The sequence below is a fragment of the Microtus oregoni genome, unplaced genomic scaffold, assembly GCF_018167655.1.
Source record: "Microtus oregoni isolate MIOR12 unplaced genomic scaffold, Mior012 000048F_ref0000485, whole genome shotgun sequence".
NCBI lineage: Eukaryota > Metazoa > Chordata > Mammalia > Rodentia > Cricetidae > Microtus > Microtus oregoni.
Genome location: NW_024543222.1, coordinates 9,759,382 through 9,776,850, shown reverse-complemented (window position 1 = coordinate 9,776,850; position 17,469 = coordinate 9,759,382). Strand labels below are relative to the sequence as shown.

Here is a 17,469-nt window from a genome sequence, read left to right as displayed (position 1 = left end):
CAAGTTCAATTTCCTGCTCCAATGCTAGAGTAGCTCACACCTGCCTCTAACTCCAGCTCACAGGAATCTAACACTTCTGAAAAGACTCCACAGGCACGTATACTCACAGGCAAATACTCCCTCCACCCACCCACCCCCCCACACACACACATAATATAAGGTTAATAAAAATTGACCTATAATACCATTCAAAAATAATACAAATATTCTAAAATACATTCTAAAATGGGTATAAGACAAGCATAGTTATTCATGTCTGTGATCTCAGCACTCTATAAACTGAGAAAAGAAAACTGTCATGAAATTAAGACCACGCAGCACTACATGGTGTTGGTGAGTTCCAAGACAGCCTGGACTACAGTGTGAAAGGAGGAAGAAGGAGTAAGAAAGGAGAGAGGAGGAAGGGAGAGGGTAAGAAAGATAGAGAAAAAAAGAAAAAAGGAAGGAAGGAAGAAAAAAGAAAGAAAAAGAAAGAAAGGTTAAAGAAAAAAATTAGAATATGATTAAATTTACTTAGCATAATGGTAAAGACTTTGGTCTCAGGATACTTTTAACATTATTATAAATTCCAAGGAATGCCAAGGAAATTTTATTTGCAGAAAAATATCAATTAGAACTTCAGCATGTTATAAATTAAAATTAATAAATATTTTATATCACTTAAATATATAAAATAATGATAATAACTCTAAATTAAAATAATTTATGTTTTATTCTGAAATTAGAAATTATATGAAAACATGTACAAAGTCTCCCTACACACTTATACACCAAAACCAAACAACAACATAAGAACACGCACATACACTTCTTGTCCTCAGGAAGCCTACACCAAATTCTGGCTTTTTTTTGAAGCAGGGTCTGCCACTGTAGAACTGGCTGGGTTTGCCTGGGACTTGCTATGCAAGCTAGACTGGCCTCACCCCTATAGCCATCCTCCAGCTGCCTCTGTCTCCCAAGTGCTATAATTACATGGGCACCACCAGAACCAGTCTTAATTTATTTCTTCTTAACAACATAAACATGATCCTCTTTGTTTGCATTAAGATATAAATTAACCAATTATAATTGCATACTGTTTGTAAAAAGAGGAAAACAAAAATCACATACAGTAGTACGCAATATTTCAGGTTCAAAGACAAGATAAAGTAGAAAAACTACAAGCTCAGGACACTTAGGATTATTATATAGAAAAATAATCAAAAAAAGGCAATCAGGAAAATGCATTTCAAAAACAAAAGTACGGGGGCTGGAGAGATGGCTCAGAGGTTAAGAGCAGTGTCTGCTCTTCCAGAGGTCCTGAGTTCAAGACCCAGCAACCACATGGTGGCTCACAACCATCTGTAATGAGATCTGGTGCCCTCTTCTGACCTGCAGGTGTACATGCAGACAGAACACTGTATACATAATAAATAAAATCTTTAAAACAAAAAAAAAAGTGCTAGTCAACCAAGACACTGAAAAACATACCTGAAAATTTGTCCATGTCTTTGAAAGGCAAGCTGTACACCAGCTGCTGGTCATTCTGCTGCAGCACAGCGGCTGCAGGAATGTGCTGCCTAACCAGGGAGGACAGCGACTCCGTGGCGCAGTATCTGTCAATGTGCATGCTAGAGGAAGCCAAATTCATCATCTTAGGATTGCTCCACAAACAACAAAATTCTCAACGCTTTAAATTATATCACTAGACACATTTAAGACAGAATAATAGCAAATCTTAAAAATACTAACAGTGGGTCAAGCAAAAACACAAAGAGAATAAAGTCACAGAAGAGAGGTGTTACCTCAGGCGGTAGCCGATTCCCCATTTACTTTTTAGGAAAATTGAAGAACCAACACATTTCAGCATTCCTTGTGATATGACAGCTTTCCTATCTACAAAGTGGAATGCACATTTCAACTGCTATGTTAATAATTATGGCATACATCCAAGTATTATATCATCACATTAAATTATCACAACAAGCTTATGAGAAAGACACTAGAAAATCATCACCTATTTTTCAGATAAGAATATTGAGAGAAGAAAAATATACACTGTTTAGACATGATTCACAGAGCTACTAACATAATGAAGCCAGGAACTGTACTCAGGCAGCCTGACTCCAGAGTGCATACCCCATATAGCTCAGAATCTTCCTAAAGAAACTTATAATACAGGAGTTGTTATGATTCCTGTATAACCAGATGTACAAAAGAGGAAACATAAACATAAAAATAAAAAGGTTAGTTCACTGGATTCTTTTTGGTTGAGATACTGCAGAGATGAGTGAGCTTACCCATCGATTGCACTACACTACGGTACAGTAGTTCCAACTCTCACGCCTCTCTTCTAGGTGTTAGAAACCAATTCCAGCTTAAACCTGGACTGTATGTGTGTATATGTGTATATACAAAACTGCACATAAATGGTTCACAGGCCAGGGAAACCTGCCTTAGAACAACCTGTTTACAATGCTGGCCCTTAACTAATATCTGGGGATATGGACAGAGAAAGATTCCTATCAGTGTCAAACGCTTTTTTTCTTTTAGGGTGTCTAGAAATGTTCTGTGTTAGGAAGAGTAGCTCTAGGACCATGGACACTGAATCTCTAAGAAACTAGAAGACACTATTTCATAAATAGGGTTACAAGAAAAGCAAGGAGTAATTAAGAGACCCTGGGAATCTGTGCCTGGCTTCCTCCAGATTGTGCCTCATGTGATTCAGCAATTTGCTAAGTTTGCTTCACAGCCTTTTGCTATAATAAATTAATTATATAATGAGTATAAAATATGGAAACTCTTATATGAGTTCTTTTGTGAACTCACTGAAGCTGAGGATGATTTGGGAAACACTGAACACAGAAATAATTTTTAATTTTAAAAAATCTTTTTTGTTTATCATGTACACTACTAGATAAACATTTATTCCTTGGAATTTAGCATTTCCATGTTTACCTCCCTTCGGGCTTGTGACCTTATCTTTTAAAAGCAAAATTCTCACCAGCAAGAATGTCAGCTTCATCCATAAAATGAGTACTGAATACTGTCACTCTGTTAGCCTTCCTGTATTTAAGGAGATTCCAAACAATATGACGAGAGCAGGGGTCCATCCCTGCTGTTGGTTCGTCTAGCAACAGTATCTGCGTGAACACGGATATGAAAAAAGAAAACAGTTAAAACTTAGGTGGATACTGGACATTTTTCTCTATTTCAAGTTAATATTCTCACCCAAAACTGTTTTGTACAGTTACATAAAACTTGTATAAATGTTTAATATTATAAGTGAATCTTTTCCTTGGTTACTTATATGTAAGACACTGATGATGACAATCATACAAAGTGGCAAATATTAAGTGTATTGCTGTATGTAACTGAATATGTATATATAGAAATTGATTATTTAGAGAATGTTCTATATTATTTCAAGGAAAGCATTTTGGGAGAATGACACTTTTTCTTCCTATTTTATGAGGGGAACTTTTTATTAAAATAGACCCTTACTATGTAGCCTAGACTAGCCTTGAACTTATGATCCTTCTGACTTAGCTTCTTGAGTGCTGGATTACAGGCAAGTGCCACCTCGTCTGGCTTCAAGTTGTTTTTAATTTAAAAACCATGATAGTGGATGCTAGAACAAAGCCCAGATAATAAAAATTCAGAATCCATCCTGATCCCATGCTATATTAGGAAGGAGGAACAGAGGAGGATGGAGGTTTCCATCGGCTCTCTGCTGGAAGCACACACATGAGCTCTTTAACCACGTGCAGGAAAAGTTGCTTCTCTGTTTCTATGAACTAGAGAAAGCATAAAATAAACACATGTAAAATCAGTGCACCTGGGTAGTGGCTAACTTAACTATCCCTTTAATTTTTTCTTATTTTAATTTTGTAAAAATTATATTCATTATTTTATAATATGAGTATTTTGCATGCATGTACATGTACTGCATGTATGCCTGGTACCTCAGAAGCCAGAAAAGTGTATCAGATCCCCATGGAACTGGAGAGAGAAACAGCTAAGTAGCTATATGGATGCTGGGAATAGATCCAACACAGGTCCCCTGGAAGAGCAGCCAGTGCTCTTAACCAGTGAGCCTTATTTCCAGCCCCATTACCTTCTTTCCTACCTAATATAATTTAAAATGATCTCACCTGTGAAATTAACATTCAATTACCTTTGGATTCCCAAGAACTGCAATTCCTAAAGATAGTTTTCTTTTTTGGCCACCACTTAGTTTTTTTGCCTGGTTATCTTTGATGGCTTGCATATCCAAATCCAGTAAAACCTTTTGCACCTGTAAAAGTAAAGTGTGAACAATGTTATTTTAATGATCGTATCATTTCAATAACCATCAAATTATTTTTTATATATCTTAAGTCTTGAAGTAGTGTTTTAAGCATCATTAAAGCAGTATAATTCTAAAATTAGCTTTAATATCAACTTTAAAATGATAGGATGTGCTTAACTTTTACAAACATCATATATAATTTTGAAAATAATAGTAACAAGGTTCTTGGGGGAAGTCTGTTTAAATTTTGTGCCTTGCTCGATAATGGAGAAGGAAAAGGATGAGTCTGAAAGTTCTGTGTGTACAGAGGCCAGGGACAGTGATGTGCAGAAGACAGGAGAGGGCAGAGCAGATGGGGGAAAGGGAGAGGAGAGTAAGTGCCCTCCGGATGAAAAATGGATTATTCACATGTGCTAAGATATGGACTCCAAAGGCATCTAATTCTTCACATTTTCTACTTACTGGCCCAGATAGGTTTTATATGTTTAGATTTTCAAGCATATTTAATGTACAATTATTACAAAGAATATTAATTTATAGGAAATACAGTGATGGTTTATATATAGATAACATACTTCTTGAATTATATTGTTGGCTGGGATTCCTTTGATTGAAGCCAAAATTGATAAATTTTCTTCTACTGTCAAAACATCAAAGTTTATATCTAACTGTGGACAAATGCCAATCATTTTTCTTGCTTCAAACATTTCATCTATTTCAGAGACTCTGTGTCCATATATAGAAGCAAACCCTAAAAGCAAAATATTTATATTTGCATTAAAGACATTGAGTGTTAAAAATGCATGTTTTGATGTACCTAATAACTTAGTTTCCTACAACGTAAATGCAAGCCAGAATTAATATAAATTTGGAAGATACAACATATTCTCATTTACATAGTTTTGGTGTTGAGTTTTCACTTATATTTCAAACTCATTTCCCTTCCTTTCCAGGCCATATTACATAGCAGGAAGAACAGCAAACTACAAGCTTATCAGGAAACATCTACACTGACACTGTTTAAGACGCAGCAAAGACTTCTTTCACCTCCAGATACTATGAGATAATAAAATAAGATCTACAAATTTTACACAAGCTGATTGTATGGTCTTGAACATAATAATGTCTTGAATTCCAGCTTTCTTATTATCTCAGCTGAATGTAATATGTTCCACTTAAAAAACGTTAAATCATGTGAAAACGTGTGGAGAACTCTAAAAAACGTCGTATGTCTAAAGTGTAAGACATTAGGACTAATGTCAGAGAACATTTCAAAAAAAAGTCACACTAATTTTGAAGGTCAAGTCTCTTTTACAAAGCTGAAATGCAGATTCAATACAATCTGGCCCCTTTATGACAAAATTTATTTCACTGATATACTATTCGGTAATTGCAGAAACATGAGGATTCTGCAGAGTTTACACCTATGAAATAGTCCCAGATTTAGATTTAGTACCTTGAGGTACAGCTCCTAAAGTTTTTATTTTAGTAGATAGTGTTGCTATTTATCATTCTTTCCTTCAGATGCATATTGAGATACTTCTGTTTTTTATAATGGCAATTTAATTTCCAATTAGTTACTTACTGATTTGTTTTTCTGTGAAGATAAGGACTAAACATATGTACACATATATGTGATGGAAAAGGTATATAAAATAAATAAATAATAAAGTAAATAAAAATAAATGGTTAAAAATATATTTTTACTTTATTAAATATGAGCCAAATTTTTTATTTAAGAAATGAGTGTATATAATAAAGAAAAAATTTCTTCATCGACATTGAAATAGCTAACCCCAATCACTCATCCAAATCATCTAGCATACGTGTAGAGGACAAATAATCACTACAAACTGTGACTCCTTCATTAATAGCACTTAAAAAAAATTAAATAGCACTTAAAAAAATTAAATAGCACTTAAAAAAAATTAAGAGTTTTTTGTGAGAAAATTCTTACCATCAGAAGGCGGGCACAATCCACAAAGAATATTCATCAATGTACTTTTTCCTGTTCCACTATGACCCAGTAATGCAGTAATTTGACCTTCATATATGTCAAATGACAAATCTAGTTCAGAGGGAAAAAGAAGGCTCAGATGTGGTTTTTATTTTGTTCAGCTGTATAAGGCAATTCATAATTCCAAGCAATCTTAAGGAAGACAAGTTTCAATACATAAAGTTAAAATAGTTTAAGCAGGCTAAAAAGACTCAACATAGTCAGTGGTATGAAGAGCAGGAAATGTAAATACACTGTTACTGATTTGTTCCAACATTAAGATTTAAGATATACACAAAATATTTGAAGGTTTTCTGAATACTGACTTTTCAAAATTGTCAATAAAATTAAAACAAAAATTTATCTCACAAAGGTATCTGAAGATAAATTAAATATGGTGGAAACAAAAAAGAACATAAAAAGGAATTGATGGCAGAAGCACAGGAATGGCTAAGAGAATACTTAAAAGGTTCAATTTGTAAAATTTTTTATTTTCATTTTATGTGCAAAGGTGTTCTGCCTGCATAGGTGTCAGATCCCTTGGAAGCGTAATTACAGACATCTGTGATCTGCCATGCAGCTGCTGGAAATTGAACCTAGGTCCTCTGGAAACAAAGCCGGTGTTCCTAAACTACTAAGCCATCTATCTCTCCAGCCCCTAAGGGTTCAATTCAATGAACTATGTATAACTAGATGGATATATAAACAATCGAAGGAGGACAGAGATGAACAACTAAAATGACAGAGCAGGAATGAGCTGTCAAGAAACAACCCTAAGTAATATACCAATATTCTGTGCACACATGTGCACAAAACCTATGCCAACTCAAACAGTTCAATAAAATATACATTTCCTATATGCTCATTAATATACATCATGAGTATTTGCAATTTTAATTATCTCATGGTGATTTTAATTTGTATTGCCTTAATGAGTAATAACATTTAACATAATTTCATGTGCTGATATGCTATCCATTTTTCTTCACTGGTAAAATATCTAAACTTTGTCCATTTAATATATGATCTCCTTAGCATCAGGTAGCTGTCAACTTGACACAGTCCCAAGTTTTTGAGGGAGTTTCAACTGCTAGATTACTTCCCTCAAATTGGCCTGTGGGCATGTCTGTGGAACCTGTTCTTGTTGACTAGTATGGGAGCGCACATACACCACCACCAGAGGTGGGCAGTGCCACCTCTGGGCAGATAGTCCTGGTTCAGATAAGAAAGCTGAGCCAGGGAAAGCAAGCCTGCATGCAGTGCTGCTCTATGGTTTCGGCTTCAGCTCCTGGTTGTATTCCTGCCCTGACTTCCTTCAGTGATGGACTGAAGCATAAGATGAGAGAAAACCTTTCTTCCCCAAGTTGCTTTTGCTCATTGTGTTTATTACAGCAACAACTGTGGAACTAGAACACATAGGCTGTTGTTTTCTTATTTTTGAATTTTGAAGCACTTTTTAATATTCTAGATACAAGTGCTTTATTGGACATAGGATTTACAAACCTTTCTTCCAGTCTATTACTTTTTCATTTCCTTAGCAGTATCTTACAAGGAGCATAAGACTTTAATTTTCAATCAGTTACAGTTTGTGCTTTTGAAGCCATACATATAAAACTTTTGTTTAACCAAAACTCAAAATATTTCTCCTAGCTTTAATTCTTTAACTTTTATTGTCATAGGTTCTGTATCTGGTTTTATGACCCATTTTCCGCTAGGTTTTATATATTTTTCTAATTTTGTTTTAAACTTTATTGAAATTTTAATTGTGCATAAAATATAAGTAATATTTCTATATTCTCTGTTTCACTGATCTTTCTATTTCTTTTATGTTAAAAAAGTCTTGATGACTGTAATCTTGAAACAAGTTAATACTAAACTCCAAATTTACTGTTGTGATTATTCACATCTGTTTGGGTAAATCTAAGTCATTTAATTTATATATAATTTTAGAATCGATTTTTCTCAAAATGAACAAAAAAGTCTAATATAACTTTGACTGAGAGTAGTAGGAGCGGCGGGCTGCGTTCCGCCACCCAGCTCCCACACCGGCTAGCTTTATACCCGAAATAACAACACACAAATTGTATTCTTTTAAACACTGCCTGGCCCATTAGTTATAACCTCTTATTGGCTAGCTCTTACATATTGATCTAACCCATTTCTAATATCCGTATTGCCACTTGAGTGAGGCTTACTGGGACGAGTCTAACGGGCATCCATCCCGGAGAGAAGAGTCATGGCGACTGACTGACTCGGTTTTCTTTCTCCCAGAATTCTGTTCTGTCTACTCCGCCTACCTAATTTTCTGTCCTATCAGGGCCAAGGCAGTTTCTTTATTAACCAATAAACAGATGACCCTTCTCCACTTCAACTGAGTGTGAGTCTATAAGATCTGGATAAAAGTCACATCTACACATTCATTCTTCCAATCTTTAAACATGGTATTTTAACCTGTCCTTGAACTTTTGTCAGAAATGTTCTGTACTTCTTAAGATACAAGTCTTCTACATTTTTGTCAATTTATCTACGAAGTGGATCGTATTTTTGATGCTATAGTGAATAGTGGTCTTTATTTTACCTTTTTAACTTATTTTAAGTTGGAATGCAGACACGCAATTGATTTGTATATATACTTATCTTAACCCTGTCACCTTTATGAACACGTTTAGTTTTACTGTATTTATCACAGAGATTGATCATTTCATCTGCAAATATGTTCATTTCACTCGTTCCTTTACAACCTGGGTATCATTTATTTCCTTCTCTTGCTTTTTGGCACTGGCAATAATTTCCAGTTGAATAACTCACATAGGAGGCTATAGCTAACCTTTAATGTTAAGTAAAAGAATTAAAGAATCATTTATCATTAATAGTACTGCAGCCGCAAATGATAGACTCATATTTGGGGCCTAATTTAAATTAAGAATTTGCTTATGCTCATCAAAACACACTGTTTAGAACCAAAAGGCATGCTTCAGATTAGAATAGGATATTTGAATACCTTTATCTAACAAATGCCATGAACCTAAAATACTAAAAAATAAAAACTTTAAATAGGCACATTAGATAAAAGAATGCTCAAATGCCCAATGAAGGAATGATCAGGAGCATTTGGGCCAATGTAAAATAAAGCCAAACTAAAATACCATTGTACCCTATCAGAGTAAAGTCACATAGATTAGAAATGGCAGGGTATGTGTATTTACTGGTCCGATACTGACACATACACATGTACCCCAATTCTTAAGACAGGTCATCACAACAAAAAGAATCTGAAAAAGAGATAACTAATATGCATCCCTGTGCACAATAGTAAAGTGTAAAAGAACAGAACATAAGTTGGTTCAAACCATTGGGTATTTTCATGTGAACAGACACCACTTTCTGGCTTTTATCAGTTTCCATGTTGTCAAGTTTTATCATCAACATTAGTCACATAAAGTATCTATAATGGCAAGACAGAAAATCACAATGCTAGGTTTAAACTTCTCCAGGATTATGATGCTACGAACTAGATTCTTGGCAGGCTACTTACTTCTCAAAGCTTCCACGTTTTCGTTTTTTTTTCTATAGGCCTTCTGAATACCACTTATTCTGAAAAACACAGATTTATATTAAATGTATACACAAAATTCATGATTAAATTTGCTTACATGTATATTTTTATCCAAGCTGTCTTAATTGCTGTACCTGTTAAATTTTGAACTAGATTTGCATCTCTAGCAATATAAGACACTCTCCACATTATTAAGACAGTGATGTATGCACATACTTGGGTAACAGATATTAAATTTGAGGGGGAAATGGATGGGTGAAACTAGAAGGATATTTTGTAATCCCACATGTTTAAAACACAAATAAATTTGCATTCTCGTACAAAAAAATAGAGGAAAAGAAGGCGGAAATATTTAATAGGAAAAAATAATAAACCACTTTCCTACTAAAACAAAAAGCACAGAAAACTGACATTAAGGACCCCGCTTCTTAGAGGCCATGCCTGCACTGCCGCTCTCTATCTACTTCATTTATTGCTCGCTCGTTCTCCTGCAAGACAACTTCTAAGGGAAGCACTTGTTTAAGGAATTTACAGATTATTTCCATCTTTCTTGCTTTTTATATTAATAAAGGGGATAGAAACTGGGTGTTGTTTCATGTCAGCGTTATCAAACTGCCTACAAATTTCATGATAGTATATTATAGAATTTAAGAGTCACAATTTCCATCAACCATTTACCTACACTTCCAAAAATGAATCATACCTTATAGCTTCTTTTCCTATGAATTCTGAAGAAACAGGCTCAACAATTTCACTAAGACTAATATTCCCATTAATGTTTCCCTCTGATAGCTCCTTATAATTTCTTTTGGTTTTTGACCAATATGATGGTTTTAGAAAGTATAAAGATGATCTCCTTAAGCCAAATTCCCCTAAAAATAGAAATTAAAAACTGAGTTATAAGAAATTATTTCTGAAAGCATTTTTAAAATCATATTAAATAACCTTATTTTACTTAATTCTAATTTTAAAAGTCATTATTAGATGGGCGTGGTAGCACACACATTGAATCCTAACATTTAGGAAACAGAGGCAGACAGGTTCTGAGTTTAAAACCAGCAGAAACTACACAGCAAGTTCCATATCAGAAAAGATTATAGAATAAGACCTTGTCTCAAAAAAAATAGTAATGATTAATTAAGTAACATCATATTAAGTAGTACTGACCATATTAGACAGACCTTGAATACAGAAAGATGTAATGAGGAACTCAAGTACACATGGTAAAGATGAAGGGTGACATGGTGAGCCTGGAAATCATACACAAACAACACTGCAGGGGCTCAGCAGGCTGTATTTACATACTTACGCATTCAGACAGATATTTAGACAGACAGAAAGAAAGACACAGATGTAACGACAACAAAAAAAGGGGCCATGAATGGGGGATGAAAGAGCTGAAGGAAGTAAAGTGAAAGGGACATAGTGTGATTGCATTTCCATTTTAAAAAGGCGAAGGAAAGTGTGTGGAGTTACAAGACTGCTTCACAGGTTTGGATGTTAGAGGGTAAAATAAAATAGTTTAAAATAATAAAGGATTGAGTTGTGAAGTTTCTCTCTTATTATATAATCTTATGTCCACTAGTGGCTGGTGAATATACAACATAATATATATTGTGAAAATATGCATATATATTACTTAAGAGCAAATTAAACCATCAACGACTTAAAATACTCTGACTAGGAGAGAAAAAAAAGTTAAACTGATCCTATAAGAGCAGTATTACTTTAGAATCTCCACAGTAACCAACCACATACCTGGAATGACTTGATCAAGATACACGGCCAGGAGGACATAGAATACACTGTCAAGCGCAAGCATGATAATAGTAATGATTAGAGGATAGGGACCTTCCGTCAGATTAGAAAACAAGGCGCCTTCATTGAAATCTTCTAGATGCATGACCTGAAAGCAAAACACCAGCTTTACTCCACAGAAGTGATCAGAACAAAGCTGACACCGCTAAGCACAACTCTATATCCAGAGTGACATTAGGAGAACTATTTAAAAGTAATTAGTAACATGCTCTTATAAGGGAAACAATTTAATATTTTTTAAAAAGGTTATCTAAATGATTCATTTAATCATGGTTTCTATTCTATGTGAAGTTTTGCGTGTTTGTTTTGTTTTTTGAGACAGAGTCTCTCTGTGTGTAGACCAGGCTGGCCTTGAACTAACAGAAGCCTGCTTGCCTCTGCCTCCTGATTATAGGATTTAAAGGCGTGCTGAGAGTAAAGGAATGTACCATCATGTCCACCTTTTCTTTTTTCCCAGTCTGTGCTTCTTAAGTTTGTGTGCAACAGTATAGTCTCAAAGCATATAACAATGATGCTTGAGTTCCAAGTAATTAATATATTTATAAATAATCTACTGTACTGTTACCTCATAAAACACCTACAAAACATCAAATATAAACCACATATAATAATTGAGTTTATGTTCTACTCTATAAATAGGTCCTTTTGAGACCTTTTTCATTTGATTCTAACTATACATGTAAGACAAATAAAAAACCAAATTTATAATATGAATAGTCTTAATTTTAAATTTTGGTTTTTTATTTTATGTATACAAGTGTTTTGTCTGCATATATGTCTGAGTACCATGTGTGTGCCTGGTGCCCATGGAAGAAAAAGGAGCATCAGATCCCTATAACTAGAATTAAAACCACTTGAAAGCCACCATGTGGGTACTAGCAAATGGACTTTGAACCTCTGGAAAAGTAACTAATTCACTTAACACTAAGACATTTCTCCTGCAATCATATTACAAAAACATTTGTTCAACTATGTTCATAGCAGCATTATTTGTAATAGCCAGAACCTGGAAACAACCTAGATGCCCCTCAACTGAAGAATGGATAAAGAAAATGTGGCACATTTACACATTTGAGTACTACTCAGGGGTAATAAACAAGGACATCTTGAATTTTGCATGCAAATGGATGGAATTAGAAAACACTATCCTGAGTGAGGTAACCCAGACCCAGAAAGATGAATATGGTATGTACTCACTCATAAGTGGATATTAGCTATTAAACAAAGGGCATTAAGCCTATAATTCGTGATCCTAGAAAAGCTAAGTAATAACCCAAAGAAAAACATATATAGATCCACCTGGAAATTGGAAACAGAGAAGATCGCCTGATAAAATTGGGAGCAGGGGGTAGGGGGAAAAGGGAAGGTAGAAGGGGAAGAGGCGGGAGCAGGGGAGGGTTGAGGAGAACCTGAGGGAATGGGATAGTCTAGATGGAAGAAGGACAGAGATGAGAACAATGAAAGAGATATCTTGATCGAGGGAGCCATTATAGGGTTAGCAGAAACCTGGCTCTAGAGAAATTCCCAGGAATCCACAAGGATGACCCCATAAGACCCTAAGCAATAAAGGAGATGGGGCCCGATCTTGACTTGCTGTGTAGTCAGACTGATGGATATCTTAAATATTACCAGCAAATGATGGAGGCAGAGGCAGAGACCCACACTGGAGCACTGAACTGAGCTCCCAAAGTCCAGTGGAAGAGTGGAAGGAGTGGGAATATGAGCAAAGAAGTCAAGACCATGATGGGTGCACCCACTGAAACAGTTTACCTGAGCTAATAGGAGTGTACCAACTCCAGCCAGACTGGGAAGGAACAAGCATAGGACCAAACTAGTCCCTCTGAATGCGGTTGACAGCCGCATTGCTGGGGCAGACTGAGGGGCCACTGGCAGTGGCACCAGCATCTATCCCTACTGCATGTACTGGATTTTTGGGATCCTATTTTCTTTGGGTGCATACCTTGCTCAGCCTAGATATAGTAGGGAGGGCCTTGGACCTTCCACAAAGCAATGTGCCTTACCCTCTCTGAGGATTAGATAGAGGTGAGGTGGGAGGGTGTGGGGGGAATGGGAGGAGGGGAGGGAGTGGGAACTTGGATTGGCATTTTTTTTAATCTAATAAATAATAAAAAAAGACATTTCTCCTGCCTGGATTCTAAATATTACTTAGATGAATGAGTATTGCACGGTCCCTAAACTAATGAAACCTATTACACACACCTAAAGGATTTAATTATCTTACTCATGAAACTTTGCTCTGTGTCATACACGACTTTCTGCTCAGCATTCTTCTGAAATAAACATATAAGTGTTTACGACAGAGCAATGGAGATTATTTGTAACTGAAACCAGTGACTCCTAATAAACTGAATTATTACACTGAACTAGAGTTATGAAATACACTAAGCAAAACCTGCAGAACTTGTAAGCAAGATACTTAATGAGAACTTAAAATTGGAGACAATCTAAGTGACAGCAGATATAAAATAGACTGCAGTACATGTCTTTCTGATGGGATTTAACAGTTTTCCTGCATGGCTCTCTCACGAAATGCTAGTGTTGTCTGTTGAGACGTCAGTGATGGGACAAGACACTGCATTGAACGGGAAGAAGAGAAAACGGCGGTGGACGGAAGATGCATGTGTCACCTACCTGGGCAATACCGATCAGAAAGGTACACTGACAGAAAGGACTGAAGAGCCACACTAGAGATTTGGGGAAGCTTTCCATGAGGACTATCAAAAGGCCAACAAATCCAAATGCCACAGTGAAGAAAAACTCAGCTACTCCCACGTGCTTAGATTTTTTAAAAAGAGGTGTCAGCATTAAAGCAAAAAACACCTAAAAAACATAAATGTTAAGGTTAACGTATAACTCATATATACTGATACAAAAGCAAAATTAACTTTTTGTGAAAGAAAGTTCTATTCATGAGAAACCACAGCTGTTAAAACACAATTTCCAAATGTTATGGGAAGATGCTTTGTTTTCACACAAACAGAGACACACATTTAAAATTTTTAAATTGGCAAATATTAATGCCTACATTTTATCTGTATAATAGGAACATAACCACATTCATCCAGTAGAGCCCATAAGGAACAATGTAATGGCTAGTTAGTTTCAGGGACCCACCTGTGTCTATCCCCTCATCTTCCCACTCCTCACACCCACACTGGTGTTTCAGATACACACTGCTGCACTCGGACTTTTTATGGGAGCTAGAGATCTTAACTCAGGCCCTTATCTTTGTCAGACAAGCATTTTACCTACTGGGTCATCACCCCAAGTCTCCAGCAAGCTTTTAAACAAAGAACCTATGTTTTAAACTGAGTGCTGAAAATGATATATTAGATCATTATACTGGAAATATGAGTTATTTATAATTTATTATTTAAAGAATGGAAATGATAGTAAAGTTATTTAATAATATACAAATGGGCATATAAATCAATCATAATGAAAACTGGAATCATTTTAAAAATGCCAGTCATTACATTCATCAGTCAGTATACCAAATGAATATCAAGACTACTAAAGAACTATATTAAAAAAAAAAACCTTTAAAACTAATTGTCCTATAATAACATAAACTAACATGAAAAAGTCAAGGCCTCATGAAAGGGGGAAAAATACAGCAGTGTGCAATCTTCCACCAACTATCTAAGACAACATCAGAAGAACTATGTAAAATATAATACACCAAAACAAGTTAGATTTAAATATGAGGTTATAATTTTTCTAAAAGCATTGTAATACAATACTACATCATTTATCTACATTAGTTATTTATCTGTAACTTAGTAAAAATATCTTTAATGGAAAATTGACTAAGTTAACCAAAGAAAAAGGCCATGACTACATTACCAAGGTACTTTGATATTTCGAGGTAAAATACTCACAGATGATAACCCATACAAGAAGAACAGTAGGAAGATCACAAGGCTGCTACTCTGAGGGAATAAGGAAGACGCTGTAGCAATGACTGCCATCAGAAGTGACATGAGGAAAATCAAACTTGTATACAGAAGAACCCAGGAAAGCCTACAATAAAAGCACAAACACATTTAGAGTCAAACACACACACTTTAGTAGGGAAAAACAGTACTTTAGACTAAACTTAAAATTAGTTTTAGCCATTTTGTTCTTTAAATGAATTTATCTGCATGTGTTCATGTACTGAAATTAATATTGTTAAGTAATCCAGAATAAAGTATTAGTCAAGTCACAGGTGAATGTGACTGATATAGAGATAAAATACTATGTCTCAGCACCAAAAAGTTTTAAACTGCAATAGCAATTCATGGTTAAAGCTAAAACACTCAAAAATCCAAGAGAGCAGCAGCATCTCTGATTCTCTTAAACTGTAACAGTTTCGTAAGTCAATATAATTATTTTCTTTGTAAAATGAACTATAATTAAACCCCTAATTATCAAAAACACAAAAGTTCTTACCAATTAATGAAATAAATTACCATATTCACACCAATGTAAGCTGTTGATTAATAAGATCAACAAGAGTCACTATTTTTACTCAAGATTTTTCCACATATCCCTGTGAGTTCAAGGCCAGCCTCGCCTACCTAGGAAGCTCCAAAGCAGCCAGAGTTACTTGGGGAGATCTGATGGGGGACTGTCATATATCAATCTGTTGATTTCATTGGTTAAGCAATAAAGAAACTGCTTGGCTGGACCTCATAGGTTAAAACATAGGTGGGAGGAGTAAACAGAACAGAAGGCTGGGAGAAAGAAGCTGAGTCAGAGAGTCGCCATGATTCTTCCACTCCAGGCAGCTGCAGGTTAAGATCATTCCTGGTAAGCCAGCTCGTGAGCTACACGGATATTAGAAATGGGCTAGTCCAGGTGCGAGAGTTAGCCAAGAAAAGGCTAGATATAATGGGCCAAGCGGTGTTTAAAAGAATATAGTTTCGGTGTAATTATTTCGGGTAGAGCTAGCCATGTGGGCGGCCGGGTGCTGGGGACGCAGCCCCGCTGCTCCTATTACTACAGAGATCCTCTCTCAAAAAAAACAGTGTGGAGCTAGAGAGATTGCTCAGTGGTTAAGACCGCTTGTTGCTCTTGCAGGTGACCTGGGTTTGATTCCTAGAACTGGCATAGAGGCTAAGAACCATCTGTAACTCCAGTTCCAGAAAATCCAATTCTCTCTTCTGGCTTCTGCAGATAATGCATGCACATGGTGCACAAATATGCAGGAAAAACACCCATACATAGGAGATAAAAATGAAATTTAAAATGCAAAGAAATTGGTAAAACTTAATAAAAGTTTTATAATTGTTACAATAGGCCAAATAAAAAATAATAAATGCATCTTTTAATAGCAACTTACACAGTACTAACTTTCCTCCTAAATGAACTAAAAGAATTCAATTTTTGTTTGAAACAGCATCTGGCAATGTAGCCTAGGCTGGCCTCAGACTCAAGACCCTCCTGACTCGATTTCTTGAGCACTAGCATTATAGGCATGCACAAGCCAGCCAGTTTATAAACAAAGTGTCTTATTACACAGTAGAAAGAAAAAAATACTTAGCTATTTAAAATATTCATGGCTCCATAAAATCAGCACTGTACAAAAACTCTTATATACTAGCGCTCACCTGTGGAGACTGTTTTCTCCACCTGTATCTCTATAAAGCACCTGTGTGTTCCTCATCTTACTCTACTGAAGTTTCCAAGAGGGAAAAAGAGTTCAGGAACTATACGTGCAGACCCCGGTCTTTTTAACTACATTGTCAGTGTTATGTATGTGCTGTGACGTCAGGGAAGGACATTAATAGACAACTTTTAGTTCTTAGAGATTTCAGATCTTCA

General features: G+C 35.6%; 1 protein-coding gene across 1 annotated transcript in view; it reads right to left on the bottom strand.

The window, feature by feature from the left end:
- The window catches only part of Abca5 (ATP binding cassette subfamily A member 5), a 73,668-nt gene that overhangs the window by 34,299 nt on the left and 21,900 nt on the right, over positions 1 to 17,469 (bottom strand). The window contains exons 7-17 of the mRNA XM_041635836.1: positions 15,543 to 15,684; positions 14,293 to 14,481; positions 11,581 to 11,728; positions 10,526 to 10,694; positions 9,802 to 9,860; positions 6,228 to 6,338; positions 4,846 to 5,021; positions 4,157 to 4,276; positions 2,984 to 3,122; positions 1,785 to 1,875; positions 1,471 to 1,610 (exon numbers count right to left, since the gene is read on the bottom strand). Of these exons, the coding sequence (XP_041491770.1) occupies positions 1,471 to 1,610; positions 1,785 to 1,875; positions 2,984 to 3,122; positions 4,157 to 4,276; positions 4,846 to 5,021; positions 6,228 to 6,338; positions 9,802 to 9,860; positions 10,526 to 10,694; positions 11,581 to 11,728; positions 14,293 to 14,481; positions 15,543 to 15,684 (1,484 nt within the window). The remainder of the gene's footprint in view (positions 1 to 1,470; positions 1,611 to 1,784; positions 1,876 to 2,983; positions 3,123 to 4,156; positions 4,277 to 4,845; positions 5,022 to 6,227; positions 6,339 to 9,801; positions 9,861 to 10,525; positions 10,695 to 11,580; positions 11,729 to 14,292; positions 14,482 to 15,542; positions 15,685 to 17,469) is intronic.